General features: G+C 64.7%; 1 protein-coding gene across 1 annotated transcript; it reads right to left on the bottom strand.

Moving 5' to 3' along the window:
- Positions 1 to 1,265: 1,265 nt before the first annotated feature.
- ACADS (acyl-CoA dehydrogenase short chain) lies at positions 1,266 to 11,740 on the bottom strand. The gene is made up of 10 exons (XM_084867593.1): positions 11,573 to 11,740; positions 9,245 to 9,396; positions 7,716 to 7,865; positions 7,316 to 7,427; positions 3,326 to 3,477; positions 2,952 to 3,122; positions 2,520 to 2,657; positions 2,229 to 2,324; positions 2,019 to 2,075; positions 1,266 to 1,912 (listed from the first exon to the last, which is right to left on the bottom strand). Exons 1-10 carry the CDS (start codon positions 11,619 to 11,621, stop codon positions 1,760 to 1,762), a joined length of 1,230 nt encoding a protein of 409 aa, XP_084723719.1. The 5' UTR covers positions 11,622 to 11,740; the 3' UTR covers positions 1,266 to 1,759.
- Between the last annotated feature and the right edge of the window lie 3,615 nt (positions 11,741 to 15,355).

Genomic DNA, 15,355 nt, shown 5'->3' with positions numbered 1-15,355 from the left:
CCCAGAGGCCGAGCGCTCAGGACCTTGGCTCTGAGCTGGGGCCTTCCGCTACGCACAGAGGAACACACGGCCCCGGGGTGAGGGTGCTTCTCGCTGCAGGACCAGGGGCGGAGGCAGAGGCCTGAATGCCCAACTGGGAGGCCAGGGCCCTGCAGGAGAGCTGGGTCCGAGCCGCCCACCTGGGACAGGAGCTCAATTCAGCTCCGGTCCCCGAGCCCTGAAGCCAGTCACACCTCCTCTTAACCAGTGACCCCAACCCAAACCTGCAGGACGCCGTCCATGTGGCTCTTCTTCGGAGAGACAGGTCTCAGAGCCCCTCGCAGTACTGGCAGGGCGGCCGGGAGAACGCCACACTGTTCTCTGCCCTCCGCTGGGCCAGGGGCGGAGCCACTGACACACTCCCCCGGTTCCCGGGGTCACTAGGGGGTCGGACCTCCCCCTGCTCCCCCGTGGGGTGGCCACACCTGCTCCTGGGAGAAGCCCTGAACCCACCCTTCCGGCTCCCCACACCCTCAGCGTCACCAGCCAGGGTGGGCCCGGAGCCCCACAGAGGGTGCCGGGGGCGCTCACCTGGAGCTGGAGCGGCACAGCCCACCAGCCGGCAGGGCCCTGGCGCTGCCCGACCTCGGAGCTGGTGGCGGCTGATCCCATCACCAGGAGCCTCCCCTGCGCCGCCTCCGCCCCGTTTGCCCTCAGATGGAGAAATCGGCCTGATTCCCACGAGGAGCTCCACGCCCTCCCCGCCGCCCGGGTCTCTGGCCAAGGTCAAGGCCGGCCCTGCCGCTGGGCCCGAGAGGGGAGGGGGAGGGGGAGGGGAGGCAGCACCGCCTGGCACAGAAGTCCACGGGGCCATGGCCCGTACGTCGGCACCCTTTTGGTGGTGGCTCCAAAGGGCCGTGTCCCCATTGTCCCCCAGACCTCACAGCATCGCCAGGTGGGCTTTCCTCCTCGCTCTCTCCGCTCCCGTCACTGGGCCACAGCGATGGTGCGCGGGTTCCTGCCCCAGGCACCTTGGCCCAAAGCCCGGTCCCCACCAAGACCCCCTGGCAGGCTCAGCGCTGCCCCCCCAGCCCCTTCCCCGCCCCCCAGCACTCACAGGGCCTCTACACTCTGCCCCTGCCCCAGCCCCTCCTGGCCCCTTCCTTCCTAGCGGGAGCCACTCAGGCCCCGAGCGCTCCTCCCGCCTGGCCTGTGTCCCCGTCACCGGCCTCACTGAGCTCTCCTGGCGGCCAGGCCTCCCGACAGGCGGACGCGATGGTCAGAGCCGAGGGGAGCAGCCGCCTCCCGCAGCGCACAGGCACGGACAGCTCGGAGGGTCCACTTTATTGCTGTCAGTCCCGAGCCATCCGCCCCCACCCGCCTCCTCTCACCCGGAGCACAGGGCCCAGCGTCCCCAGGCGGCCGAGAGCACGGCCACTGCTGCTCTGAAGTTACTGCGGCCCACCACTCCCTGACCCCTGACCTCAGGGAAGAGCAGACACTGGATCCCGGCCCTCCTGGCTCCTGCTGAGCCCCGGGGCCCACGGCGGCCAGGGAGCCTCGGGTGGCAAGTCCTCCCCGGCCCGCCTTCGGGAGGCCGTCCCCTCGATGAAGAATAAGGCACGTCGGGAGGGGAGCGGAGCCGGAGTCCGCACACAGGCCCCAGCCCCCGCCTCGCCTTCTAGAAGGCTCCGGCACGCTGGGGGGGGGGGGGGGGGGGCCGCACGTGGCTCCCGCTCCTGCGCAGTCAGTCCGCGGCCAGGGCGGGGCCGGCCCGGGCTCAGCTCCGGTAGCTCTTGAGCAGGTGCCCGGCGATGACCAGCCTCTGGATCTCGCTGGTGCCCTCGTAGATCTCGGTGATGCGGGCGTCGCGGTAGTGCCGCTCGGCGGGCATCTCCGTCACGTAGCCCATGCCGCCCAGGATCTGAATGGCCTGCGGCGAGAGGGTGAGAGCGGCTCAGGGGGCAGGACGCCCCGCGGGGCAGACCAGCCTCACGGGCACCGCGGGGAGGGGCGGCGACTCGCCCGCTGACACTCACCTGGTGGCTGATGGCGGTGGCGGCCTCCGACGCAGCCAGCTTGGCCATCGCCGCCTCCTGACCACGGGGAAGGGACGTGGGTCAGAGCCGTCCATGTGCCCAGCACAGGCCCCAGGGGGTCGGCCCGGGAGGCCCCCTGGAGCAGCCGGAACGGGAACCCCACCGGCCTCTCCCGTCCCTCCGCCTGAAAGGGAGCCGCGCCCCGGGTACCTTGGTGAAGGGCTTCTTGTTGTCCTTGAGCATGGCAGCGCGCCAGGTCAGCAGCCGGGCACCCTCCAGGGCCAGGGCCATGTCCGCCAGCTTGAACTGCAAGACCAGGCCGCCCGCCAGTCAGCACTGGCCCCCACCCCTCCCCCCTTCCCTCCCCCCTCCCCCTTCCCTCCCCCCTCCCCCTCCCTCCGCGGGGGCAGCAGGGAGCAGGAGGGGAGCACGGGAGCAGGTAACCCTCCGCCGCCCCTCCCTCCCCGGGGTCCAGGCCAGGCTCCCGGGGCCCCCTGTCACCTGGATGCCCTGGAGCTTGGTGATGGGCGCCCCGAAGGCCTTGCGGTTCTCGGCGTAGGTCACGGCGCAGTCCAGGGCGGCCTGGGCGATGCCCAGGGCCTGGGAGGCGATGCCGATGCGGCCCATGTCCAGGGTTTGCTGCGGGGACGCCCAGTCAGCAGCTGGCCAGGGCCTCGCCCCAGGGCTCGCCCCCCCTCACCCCCTGCCGGCTCCCCTCCCCCCCTTATCCCCCTGCCCCCCTCACCCCCTCCCCTGCCCCCTTTACCCCTCACCCGCTCACCTCCCACTCCGCTCACCCCCTGCCCGCTCACCCCCGCCCCCCTCACCCCTGCCCCCCTCACCCCTGCCCCCCTCACCCCCCTCACCCAAGTCCCCCTCACCCCCCTCACCCCCCCACCCGCTCCCCCGCTCCCCCTCACCCGCGCCGCTCACCATGGCGATCTTGAAGCCCATGCCCAGCTCGCCCAGCAGGTTCTCCTTGGGGATGCGGCAGTCTTCAAAGATGAGGTTGGCCGTAGACGAGGCCCGGATGCCCAGCTTGTCCTCCTTCTTCCCCAGCGAGAGCCCGGGTGTCGGCATGGGGACCAGGAAGGCGCTGATGCCCTGGAAGAGCCGGAACCCAGCGGTGACCTACCCAGAGGCTGCCCAGGCCACGGCCCGGTCAACCCCACACAGCGGCCCCTCCCCCTGCCCGGCCCTCCCTCACTCCCCCTGCCCGGCAGTGCTGCCCCCTGCTGGCCGCTCTGGGGAAGGGAAAGCCAGCGGGCGGAGCAGAAAGCTGAGGAAATGCTCAGCGCCCGGCCCACCTTGTGGCGCAGCGCCTTGTCGGTGCTGGCGAAGACCACGGTGGCCGAGGCGTCCCAGCAGTTGGTGATCCAGGCCTTGGTGCCGTTCAGCACCCACGAGTCGCCCTCTGCGCGGGCGGAGGTGGCGGCGGCCCCCGCGTCGCTGCCGTTCCCTGCGGCACAGCTCCGGTCCAGCCTCCGCCTCCCGCCACGGCTCTGTCTGCAGCCCTCCCCTCAGCACCCCTCCCCTCAGCACCTCAGCACCCCTCCCCTCAGCACCCCTCCCCTCAGCACCCCTCCCGTCTGCACCTCAGCACCCTCCCTCAGAACCCCTCCCCTCAGCACCCCTCCCCTCAGCACCCCTCCCCTCAGCACCTCAGCACCCCTCCCCTCAGCACCCCCTCCCTCAGCACCTCAGCACCCCTCCCCTCAGCACCTCAGCACCCTCCCTCAGCACCCCTCCCCTCAGCACCTCAGCACCCTCCCTCAGCACCCCTCCCCTCAGCACCTCAGAACCCCTCCCTCAGCACTCCTCCCCTCAGCACCCCCTCCCTCAGCACCCCCTCCCCTCAGCACCCCCTCCCCTCAGCACCCCTCCCCTCAGCACCCTCCCTCAGCACCCATTCCCCTCAGCACCCCCTCCCCTCAGCACCCCTCCCCTCAGCACCCCCTCCCTCAGCACCCCCTCCCCTCAGCACCCCTCCCTCAGCACCCCCTCCCCTCAGCACCCCTCCCCTCAGCACCCCTCCCCTCAGCACCCCTCCCCTCAGCACCCCCTCCCCTCAGCACCCCTCCCCTCAGCACCCCCTCCCTCAGCACCCCCTCCCCTCAGCACCCCTCCCCTCAGCACCCCCTCCCCTCAGCACCCTTCCCCTCAGCACCCCCTCCCCTCAGCACCCCCTCCCCTCAGCACCCCTCCCCTCAGCACCCCCTCCCCTCAGCACCCCTCCCCTCAGCACCCCCTCCCCTCAGCACCCCCTCCCCTCAGCACCCCTCCCCTCAGCACCCCTCCCCTCAGCACCCCTCCTCTCAGCACCCCCTCCCCTCAGCACCCCTCCCCTCAGCACCCCTCCCCTCAGCACCCCCTCCCTCAGCACCTCAGCACCCCTCCCCTCAGCACCCCCTCCCCTCAGCACCCCCTCCCCTCAGCACCCCTCCCCTCAGCACCCCCTCCCTCAGCACCCCCTCCCCTCAGCACCCCTCCTCTCAGCACCCCCTCCCCTCAGCACCCCTCCCCTCAGCACCCCCTCCCCTCAGCACTCCTCCCCTCAGCACCCCCTCCCTCAGCACCCCCTCCCCTCAGCACCCCTCCCCTCAGCACCCCCTCCCCTCAGCACCCCTCCCCTCAGCACCCCCTCCCCTCAGCACCCCTCCCCTCAGCACCCCCTCCCCTCAGCACCCCTCCCCTCAGCACCCCCTCCCTCAGCACCCATTCCCCTCAGCACTCCTCCCCTCAGCACCCCCTCCCCTCAGCACCCCTCCCCTCAGCACCCCTCCCCTCAGCACCCCCTCCCCTCAGCACCCCTCCCCTCAGCACCCCCTCCCCTCAGCACCCCTCCTCTCAGCATCCCCTCCCCTCAGCACCCCCTCCCTCAGCACCCCCTCCCCTCAGCACCCCTCCCCTCAGCACCCCTCCCCTCAGCACCCATTCCCCTCAGCACTCCTCCCCTCAGCACCCCCTCCCTCAGCACCCCCTCCCCTCAGCACCCCCTCCCCTCAGCACCCCCTCCCTCAGCACCCATTCCCCTCAGCACCCCTCCTCTCAGCACCCCTCCCCTCAGCACCCCTCCCCTCAGCACCTCTCCCCTCAGCACCCCCTCCCCTCAGCACCCCCTTCCCTCAGCACCCCCTCCCCTCAGCACCCCTCCCCTCAGCACCCCCTCCCCTCAGCACCCCCTCCCTCAGCACCCATTCCCCTCAGCACTCCTCCCCTCAGCACCCCTCCCCTCAGCACCCCTCCCCTCAGCACCCCCTCCCCTCAGCACCCCTCCCCTCAGCACCCCTCCCCTCAGCACCCCCTCCCCTCAGCACCCCCTCCCCTCAGCACCCCTCCCCTCAGCACCCCTCCCCTCAGCACCCCTCCCCTCAGCACCCCCTCCCTCAGCACCCCCTCCCTCAGCACCCATTCCCCTCAGCACTCCTCCCCTCAGCACCCCTCCCCTCAGCACCCCTCCCCTCAGCACCTCTCCCCTCAGCACCCCCTCCCCTCAGCACCCCCTTCCCTCAGCACCCCCTCCCCTCAGCACCCCTCCCCTCAGCACCCCCTCCCCTCAGCACCCCCTCCCTCAGCACCCATTCCCCTCAGCACCCCTCCCCTCAGCACCCCTCCCCTCAGCACCCCTCCCCTCAGCACCCCCTCCCCTCAGCACCCCTCCCCTCAGCACCCCCTCCCCTCAGCACCCCCTTCCCTCAGCACCCCCTCCCCTCAGCACCCCTCCCCTCAGCACCCCCTCCCCTCAGCACCCCCTCCCTCAGCACCCCCTCCCCTCAGCACCCCCTCCCTCAGCACCCATTCCCCTCAGCACTCCTCCCCTCAGCACCCCTCCCCTCAGCACCCCCTCCCCTCAGCACCCCTCCCCTCAGCACCCCCTCCCCTCAGCACCCCCTTCCCTCAGCACCCCCTCCCTCAGCACCCATTCCCCTCAGCACTCCTCCCCTCAGCACCCCTCCCCTCAGCACCCCCTCCCCTCAGCACCCCCTCCCTCAGCACCCCTCCCCTCAGCACCCCTCCCCTCAGCACCCCCTCCCCTCAGCACCCCTCCTCTCAGCACCCCTCCCCTCAGCACCCCCTCCCCTCAGCACCCCTCCCCTCAGCACCCCCTCCCCTCAGCACTCCTCCCCTCAGCACCCCCTCCCCTCAGCACCCCTCCTCTCAGCACCCCTCCTCTCAGCACCCCCTCCCCTCAGCACCCCCTCCCCTCAGCACCCCCTCCCCTCAGCACCCCTCCCCTCAGCATCCCCTCCCCTCAGCACCCCCTTCCCTCAGCACCCCCTCCCCTCAGCACCCCTCCCCTCAGCACCCCCTCCCTCAGCACCTCCTCCCTCAGCACCCCTCCCCTCAGCACCCCCTCCCCTCAGCACCCCTCCTCTCAGCACCCCTCCCCTCAGCACCCCTCCCCTCAGCACCCCTCCCCTCAGCACCCCTCCCCTCAGCACTCCTCCCCTCAGCACCCCCTCCCCTCAGCACCCCTCCTCTCAGCACCCCTCCCCTCAGCACCCCTCCTCTCAGCATCCCCTCCCCTCAGCACCCCTCCCCTCAGCACTCCTCCCCTCAGCACCCCTCCCCTCAGCACCCCCTCCCCTCAGCACCCCTCCCCTCAGCACCCCTCCCCTCAGCACTCCTCCCCTCAGCACCCCTTTCCCTCAGCACTCCTCCCCTCAGCACCCCCTCCCCTCAGCACCCCTCCCCTCAGCACCCCTCCCCTCAGCCTTGGGGGACAGACTGGAGCGGACTGCCCCAGGGGAGGGGGAGCTGGGGCCTGTGCTGACGGGGAGGTCACCTCCGCTGAGCTGGGAGCTGGGAGGGACATTTGCTCTGGGGTCCCCTCCCCTAAAGCTGATCCCCCTCCCACCCGCACTGAACGCTGAGGAGCTGGTGGTCTCGGGGCTCCTCGGGGCCGGACTCTGGAGCCGGGTGAGGCCGGCCCCTGCCGGCAGGCACAGAGCCATGGGGTGAGGGTGAGGGGTGCTGAGGGGAGGAGTGCTGAGGGGAGGGGGTGCTGAGGGAAGGGGATGCTGAGGGGAGGGGGTGCTGAGGGGAGGGGGTGCTGAGGGGAGGGGGTGCTGAGGGGAGGGGGTGCTGAGGGGAGGGGGTGCTGAGGGGAGGGGGTGCTGAGGGAGGGGGTCCTGAGGGGAGGGAGTGCTGAGGGAGGGGGTGCTGAGGGGAGGGGGTGCTGAGGGAGGGGTGCTGAGGGGAGGGGTGCTGAGGGAGGGGGTGCTGAGGGGAGGGGGTGCTGAGGGAGGGGGTGCTGAGGGAGGGGTGCTGAGGGGAGGGGAGGGGGCAGCATGTACCAGGCTCGCTGAGGGCGAAGCAGCCAATCTTGTCGCCGCCGGTGAAGGGCGTGACCCACTTCCGCTTCTGCTCGTCGGAGCCGAACTTCATGATGGGGCCCAGGTACAGGGACTGCGGGGACAGGGCGGCCTGAGCCCGGGAGCCGCCGGGCCCCCATCATGGCCCCGCGCAGGCCTGTCTCCCTGGAGCCCGAGGACCCGCGCGGGAGCCGGAGCCTCCAGGTGGGCGCCTGCCCGGAGCCCCGCCCCCAGCCCGCCCCCCGCCCCCCGCCCTGGCCCTCTCCTTAGCCCCGCCCCCGCTCCTGGCCCCGCCCCAGGTCCCCGCCCCCGGCCCCGCCCCCGGCCGGAAACCCCGCCCCCACCCCAGAACCCCGGCCCCGGGGGTCCAGGAGGCGCTCACGTTGTTGACGCTCATGATGACGCCGGTGGAGGCGCAGCCGCGGCTGATCTCCTCCATGGCGATGGCGTAGGCCAGGTAGTCCAGGCCGGCGCCGCCCAGCTCCTCCGGCACGTCCATGGCCAGCAGCCCGAGCCCGCCCATCTGCTTCACCTGCACCGGGAGGCACGGCCATGGCGCTGGGGGGGCCCCCCCGCCCCCGGCGACTGCCCTCAGCTCCCCTCCGGCCGCCAGGCCTTGCACCTGCCGGGCCTCGCACCGGCTCTGTCTGCAGCCACAGCCCCTGGGCGGGCGGGAAGCGTCAGCAAAGCGTACAGAGACCTTCCGTCCCCTAAGCACCACACCCCCTGCACACCCCCCCACCACACCCCCTTCCCACCACACCCCCCCACCACACCCCCTTCCCACCACACCCTCCCCACCAGACCCCCACCACCAGACCCCCACCACCACACCCCCTTCCCACCACACCCCCACCACACCCCACCACCACACCCCCCACCACACCCCCCACCCCCTTCCCCCCACACCCCCACCACACACCCCATCACACCCCACCACACCTCCCACCACACACCCCTCCCCTCCACACCCCCCACCACATCCCCCATCAAACCCCCACCACCACACCCCCACACACACACCTCCACACACACCTCCCCTCCACACCCCCCACTACATCCCCCATCAAATCCCCACCACCACACCCCCACCACACCCCCTTCCCACCACACCTGCACCACACACACCCCCACCACACCCCCCACACCCCCTACCACACATCCCATCACACCCCCCCACCACACCCCCTCCACACACACCTCCCCTCCACACACCCCCCACCACACCCCTCCACACACACCCCCATCACACCCCCCTCCACAGGGCCTGGCACACGGCCCCGGAGAAATGACCTCTCTCCCAGGTATCACCTCCTCCCCCTCGGTCCTCAGCGCTTGGGGCTGTCACCCACTCTCCCACACCGTCCTCTCCCCGTGCTCAGGCAGCGAGCCGGTGCCACCGGTTCCCCTGCTGCTGGGGTGAAGGTCCTCCCTGACCAGAGGAGTGAGGCGGGTCCTCTCCCGGATGGAGGAGTGAGGCGGGAAGAGCGGGCGTTTCCATTCGGAGTGACCCTCGCCGGGCCGGTGAGTGATCCCAGGACTACGCCCGCCCCACTGGGTGCTGAGCGGGTGCTGCCACCGGAGGGAGCCGGCAGCTTTAACCCCCTCCGGCTGTTCCCTCAGCTGGACAGACAGCAGCGCTCAGGACGTGGTGAGGAGGAGGAGCCGAGCTTCCCACGCCCGGGGCCGGGAAGCTCGCTCTGGGCATTATTATTAATTATTATTATTATTAATTGTTATTAACCCCAGGCCGGTGCACGGTAAACACCCACCGCCATGGCTCTTCTCCGGCCACAGGCCCCTGCTGAGCAGGGAGCTTCCAGAGCTGCTCTGGGTCCCAGACCCGCCTCAGGCCCCTGACCAGAGCCTCCGTCACTGCTGCCACTGCCACCCCCGGCTGCGGGGCGCTACCTGAGCCGCCGGGAAGCGGTGCTCCTTGTCGATCTCGGCCGCGATGGGGAACAGCTCCTTCTCGGCAAAGTCCCGGCACGTCTGGCGCAGCATCTGGTGCGTCTCGGGCAGCTCCACGGACTGGTACACGGTGTGTAACTGCCGGCGCAGAGCTGCCGCCGAGGGGTGGGGGTGCAGGTCTGGTTAACGCCCATAGCGGGCACTCCGAGGCCCCCTGGGGATGGTGCTGCCCCGGGGACAAGGGGATTGTGTGCAGGGACCTGTGGCTGTCACAGCTGAATGGGTGGAGGAGAGACCAGGGAAGCTGCCAGCACCCCACAATGCACAGGCCAGTCCCCACAACAGGGGTATCCGCCCAAAACGTCAAAGTGCTGCTATGAGGACCCAAATAACTGCTTATAATGCTCTTTTTTAAAGTATATTTTTATTGATTTCAGAGAGGAAGGGAGAGGGATAGATAGAAGCATCAATGACGAGAGGGCTGCCTCTTGCACGCCCCACACTGGGAATTGAACTATGACCTCAATCCTTTCTTTTTTTTTTTTTTTAAATATATTTTATTGATTTTGTACAGAGAGGAAGGGAGAGAGATAGAGAGCTAGAAACATCAATGAGAGAGAGTCATCAATCAGCTGCCTCTTGCACACCCCCTACTGGGGATATGCCCGCAACCAAGGTACATGCCCTTGACCGGAATCGAACCCGGGTCCCTTCAGTCCCCAAGCTGACGCTCCATCCATTGAGCCAAACCGGTCTCGGCTGACCTCAATCCTTTCTAAACATCTGCATAGACTATCCTACCCAATCCTCAGGTAATGCCAACAATAATAATAATAATAATGCCAACAATAAGAGCATAGCTCCGTGCCCTTAAAGGTTCTTAACTTCACTGAGCCTCAGCTAATACTCAATCTGGAGGACAAAGATTGAGCATCTGGGGATAAGAGGATTAAGAAGACACTGCCCCGCTGGCTCAGTGACCTATGAACCAGGAGGTCATGCTTTGATTCCCAGTTAGGGCACAAGCCTGGGTTGCAGGCTCTATCCCCAGTGTGGGGTGTGCAGGAGGCAACAGATGGATGATTTTCTCTCTCTCTCCCTCTCCCTTCCTCTCTGAAATCAATAAAAACACATATGTAGCTGAAACCGGTTTGGCTCAGTGGATAGAGCATCGGCCTGCGGACTGAAGGGTCCCGGGTTCGATTTCCGTCAAGGGCATGTACCTTGGTTGCAGGCACATCCCCAGTAGGGGGCGTGCAAGAGGCAACCGATCGATGATTCTCTCTCATCGATGTTTCTAATTCTCTATCCCTCTCCCTTCCTCTCTGTAAAAATCAATAAAATATATATTTTAAAAAAACACACATATGTATATGTAGGGGAGAGAGAGAGAGAGATTTAAGAAGATATTGACTGGCCCTAGCTGGTTTGGCTCAGAGGACAGAGTGTCCGCCTCAGACTGAAGGGTCCGGGTTTGGTTCTGGATTGGGGTGAGTGTGGGAGGCATCCAACCGAAGTGTCTCTCTCACACTGATGTTTCTCTGTCTCTCTCCCTCTCCTTCCCCCTCTCTTAAAAATCAATGGAAAATATTCTTGAGTGAGGATTAACAAAAAAATAAAAACAAAATAAAGAAGTAATGTAGTTGGAAACATTTAGGGGGAAAAGGGAGATACTAACTGTAACAAAGGCCTGACAGGCAGCCCCAGCGGGCACTCTCTTTACTGTTACTGCCGGGGGCGTGGGTCTGGCCGGGCCCCGGGTGTCCCCGCGCCCCCGGGTGTCCCCGCGCCCCGGGTGTCCCCGCGGAGGGGCCCGGGTGTCCCCGCAGCCCCGGGTGTCCCCGCAGCCCCGGGTGTCCCCGCAGCCCAGCCCAGCCCAGCCCAGCCCAGCCGGCGGCAGGGTCGGCTGGGGAGAGGGAAGCACCCGGCACATGTCACAGGCGGCCGGACTGCTCCCCACGCCTGCGGTTTGGTCCTTCCGACCAGGAGGACAGACCCCCCCGCCCCGTGGCGTCCGGGCACCCGGGGCAACCGAGGCCGGCGGCGGGCCGTCCAAGGTCACAGGCTCCCTGTGGGCCCCTCCGGGCGGCTCCGCGGCGGGCGCCGAGGCCCCGGGAGCCGGAGGAGGGGGCGGCGTGCGGCCCGGGGGGGGGGCGGCGTGCGGCCCGGGGGGGGGGCGGCGTGCGGCCCGGGGGGGGGGGCAGGAGGAGGGGGCGGCCCAGCAGTCGGAGGAGCCCGGCCGCGCAGGCGCAGGCGCAGGGGCGCCGAACTGGGGCAAAGGTCACGGCCGCGGGGACCCGCCAGCCCGGCCGCGGCGGCAGCACTCACCCCCGCGGACCGGCCCGCAGGCCCGGGCGAGCATCGCGGCGGCGGCCATGAGACGGAGTCGGAGACGGAGACGGGCCGGGGCTGCTCCTCCAGCCTCCGCGGCCTGGGTTCCGGCTGCGGGGTCGGGGCCGCGATCAGTGTCTCGCCCTCGAGGCGGGGCCCCGCGCTCCGCCCTCCTGGGCGGGGAGGCCGCTCCCGCCTCTGTGACGTCCTCCTCCCTCCGCTTCCACCGCCGGCCGTCCGGGCTGGGACCCGGCCGTCCCGGCCGTCCCGGCTGTCCCGGCTGGGACCCGGCTGTCCCGGCCGTCCCGGCCGTCCCGGCTGTCCCGGCTGGGACCCGGCCGTCCCGGCCGTCCCGGCTGTCCCGGCTGTCCCGGCTGGGACCCGGCTGTCCCGGCTGTCCCGGCTGGGACCCGGCTGTCCCGGCTGTCCCGGCTGGGACCCGGCTGTCCCGGCCGTCCCGGCTGTCCCGGCTGGGACCCGGCTGTCCCGGCCGTCCCGGCCGTCCCGGCTGTCCCGGCTGGGACCCGGCTGTCCCGGCTGTCCCGGCCGTCCCGGCTGTGCCGGCTGGGACCCGGCTGTCCTCACCCAGGTGGTGAAAAGCGGGCCGGACCCCTGCGGCGGGGGAATCGGCTGTCAGGACCCCTGCCTCGCCGCCACCCCCGGGCCGCCTTTGCGATCCGCCCCCTCTCCCCGCTAGCTGGACCCCGTGCATCCAGGCTGCCCCTCTTCACACGGGTCTCACCAGGGCCCCGCCCGCCGCCCTGTTTCTCCTGCACACTCTCCACCCCCTGGTTTATTTATTCGTGACACGTAGCATCTGAATTCTTCTTCTTTTTTAAAAAATATATTTTATTGATTTTACACAGAGAGGAATTAAGATAGTTAGAAACGTCCATGAGAGAGTCATCAACCAGCTGCCCCCCCCCCCCCCAACTGGGGATGTGCCCGCAACCAAGGTACATGCCCTTGACCGGGATCGAACCCGGGACGTTTCAGTCGGCAGGCCGATGCTCTATCCACTGAGCCAAACCGGTTTCGCTAGCATCTGAATTCTCACCGAGACCCCGCTGAATAGTCTGCGAACCCCACGAGGCAAAGGGTCTGTGCTCTGATGCTCACTAGCTGGGCCTGGGGTTGCTGAGAGGGAGCTTTCCTCCCCCCCACAGGTTGTGAAGGTGCGATGGTGGGGCGTCACTGCCAGCGGCTGTCACCCTTCTCACTCCCAATAGTGGAGCAGTCCCAGGGGAGCAGGGGGCTGCCCTGAGGCCATGCATTAGGCCCTTAGCATCCCCCTCTGGACACCATCGCCTGCCCAAGAGGCAGGAGTGACCGCCAGACTGCCACACCCTCCCAGGCACCACACATGCCTCCAGCTGCCTTTCTCCCCCTCAGCCAGGCGCCTTCCCCAGCACTGACCCGCAGGCCAGAGCTGGTCTTCCGGCCCTTCTGCTGCAAGGACAGCAGGAAGACACCAGATTTGATCTGGTCTTCCAGATCAGATCTTGGTCTTCCCACCCTCTACAACTGGGAAGTAAATTTCTGTTCTTTATTAATTAACTGGGGAGTTCCCTTTTTAATTACACAATGTACAACGGGCGCATACTCTTTCACTAGGACGTGTCAGTATGTCACGCCCAGTGGACATAATTTTATATTATTATTTTTTTTATTTATACTTAATTAAAATAAATTAAATATATTTTTTTGTTAATTTATATATAAAGCACAAAGGAAAATACAAAATTACAAACAAATAGAAAAGAATACCAACAAAAAAATGGAAACATCGAATTAAAAAATTATAAATTTTACAAACAATTATAAAGATTACAAAAAATTATAAAGATTACAAAAAATATATACCGTCCCTCTCAGGGAGCAATATATATTTCCAGGACGTATTCATACGTCTTGCCCGTTCCCGATATTGTTTATGTTTGACGTATTTATATGCCCCGCTCGGTTAACAGGTTAACTAGAGGCCCGCTGCACAGATTCATGCAATAGGCTTCCTTTCCCTGGCTGCTGGCACCGGTTTTCCTCTGAAACTCAGGACCCAGGCCTTCACTCGGGCCCCAGCAGAGAAGCCAAGCCTTGAGGCGAGGCTTTTCCACTCTGGTTGCAGTGTCTCTGCAGAGGCTGAAGTGAAGCCAAGTCTCTTCAGTCTTCAGTCGTCTTTTTAAAAAAATACAAAAATCATGAGGGGTGTTTTTAAAAAATATATATTTTATTGATTTTTTACAGAAAGGAAGAGAGAGGGAGAGTTAGAAACATTGATGATAGAGAAACATCAATTAACTGCCTCTTGCACACCCCCTACTGGGGATGTACCCACACCAAGGTACATGCCCTTGACTAGAATCGAACGTAGGACCTTTCAGTCTGCAGGCCAATGACTGGTTTCGGCTTCAGTCATCTTGAGTCTTCAATCTTTGCTCCACGCCTGCATATGCACATCTTTGTTGGGTTAATTTGCATACTCACTCCTGATTGGCTAGTGGGCATTGTGAAGGTATGGTCAATTTGCATATTTCTTTTATTATTGCAGATTACTAGAGGCTTGGTACATGAATTTGTGCATGGGTGGGATCTGGCAGGCTCATCCTGAGAGCCCATAGGATGAGTCAGCTGGGGGTAGTGGCTGTGGGAGGGCTCCAGGGCAGGTCCAGTCTGTCTCACTCAGTTCTGATCAGCCAGACAACAGCAGCAAGCTAACCTACTGGTCTCAGCACCTGCCCCAGGTGGTCGGTGCACATCATAGCAAGCGGTTGAACTGCCTTAGCATATCAATAGCATATTAAACAATTGTTTTTATTTTTTTTTTGAATTTTTATTTTTTATATTGAATATTTTATTGATTTTTTAAAGAGAGAAAGGGAGAGAGATAGAGAGCTAGAAACGTCGATGAGAGAGAAACATCGACCAGTTGCCTCTTGCCCACAACCAAGGTATATACCCTTGACCGGAATCGAACCTGGGACCTTTCAGTCCACAGACCGACACTCTACCACTGAGCCAAACCGGTTTAGGCATCAATAGCATATTAAACTTAGATTGGTTGAACAAATGACCAGACACTTAGCATATTAGGCTTTTATTATACAGGATATTAAATAGGGTTATTTTATTTTTCTAAAAATAAATTTTATTGATTTTTTACAGAGAGAAAGAAAGAGGGATAGTTAGAAGCATCAATGGAATCATCGATCAGCTGCCTCTTGCACCCCCCCACTGGGGATGTGCCCGCAACCAAGGTACATGCCCTTGACCAGAATCGAACCCGGGACCTTTCAGTCCGCAGGCTGACGCTCTCTACAGAGCCAAACTGGTTTCGGCTATATAGGGTTATTTTAAATCCTAACCTGAGGATGTTTTTATTGCTTTGAGAAACATCAATGTGAGAGACGACCAGTTGCCTTCTGTACATAACCTGACTGGAGAGTGAACCCACAACCTGGTATGTGCCCTGATTAGGAAGTGAATCTGCAACCGTTTGGTGGTGATCCAACCAACCGAGACCCTGGCCAGGGCCTCTATTGTTTATTTTTTCAATGTTTTTGTCTTCTGCCAACACCTGCTCTAATTCCTAAAGATCAATCAAAAGTTACAGCAAAGTCCTTAATATGTGACTTTCCACTTAAGAGAAATCTTCAATTTAAAAGCAAGCCCCTAGCCCACAGCCTCCCCTGCTCCCTCTTTTCCCGAAGCTGTGGGGGCCTGATGCGGTGGGGATCTCCCTTTTCTGCATCCTGCACGGAAAGAGAGAACGAACCTGTTCAA

This window comes from Pipistrellus hanaki (assembly GCF_964339955.1).
Source record: "Pipistrellus hanaki genome assembly, chromosome: 19".
Classification (NCBI taxonomy): Eukaryota; Metazoa; Chordata; class Mammalia; order Chiroptera; family Vespertilionidae; genus Pipistrellus; species Pipistrellus hanaki.
The sequence above is the reverse complement of the archived record's forward strand: the minus strand, read 5'-3'. Positions and strand labels throughout refer to the sequence as shown.

Excerpts from the sequence above, each read along its gene's own strand:
- ACADS (XM_084867593.1), bottom strand. The coding sequence starts at position 11,621 with ATGGCCGCCGCCGCGATGCTCGCCCGGGCCTGCGGGCCGGTCCGCGGG. Across the intron at positions 3,478-7,315 it reads CTTCGCCCTCAGCGAGCCTG|GGAACGGCAGCGACGCGGGG; the intron begins GTACATGCTGCC and ends GCTGTGCCGCAG. Across the intron at positions 2,658-2,951 it reads TGGGCTTCAAGATCGCCATG|CAAACCCTGGACATGGGCCG; the intron begins GTGAGCGGCGCG and ends GCGTCCCCGCAG.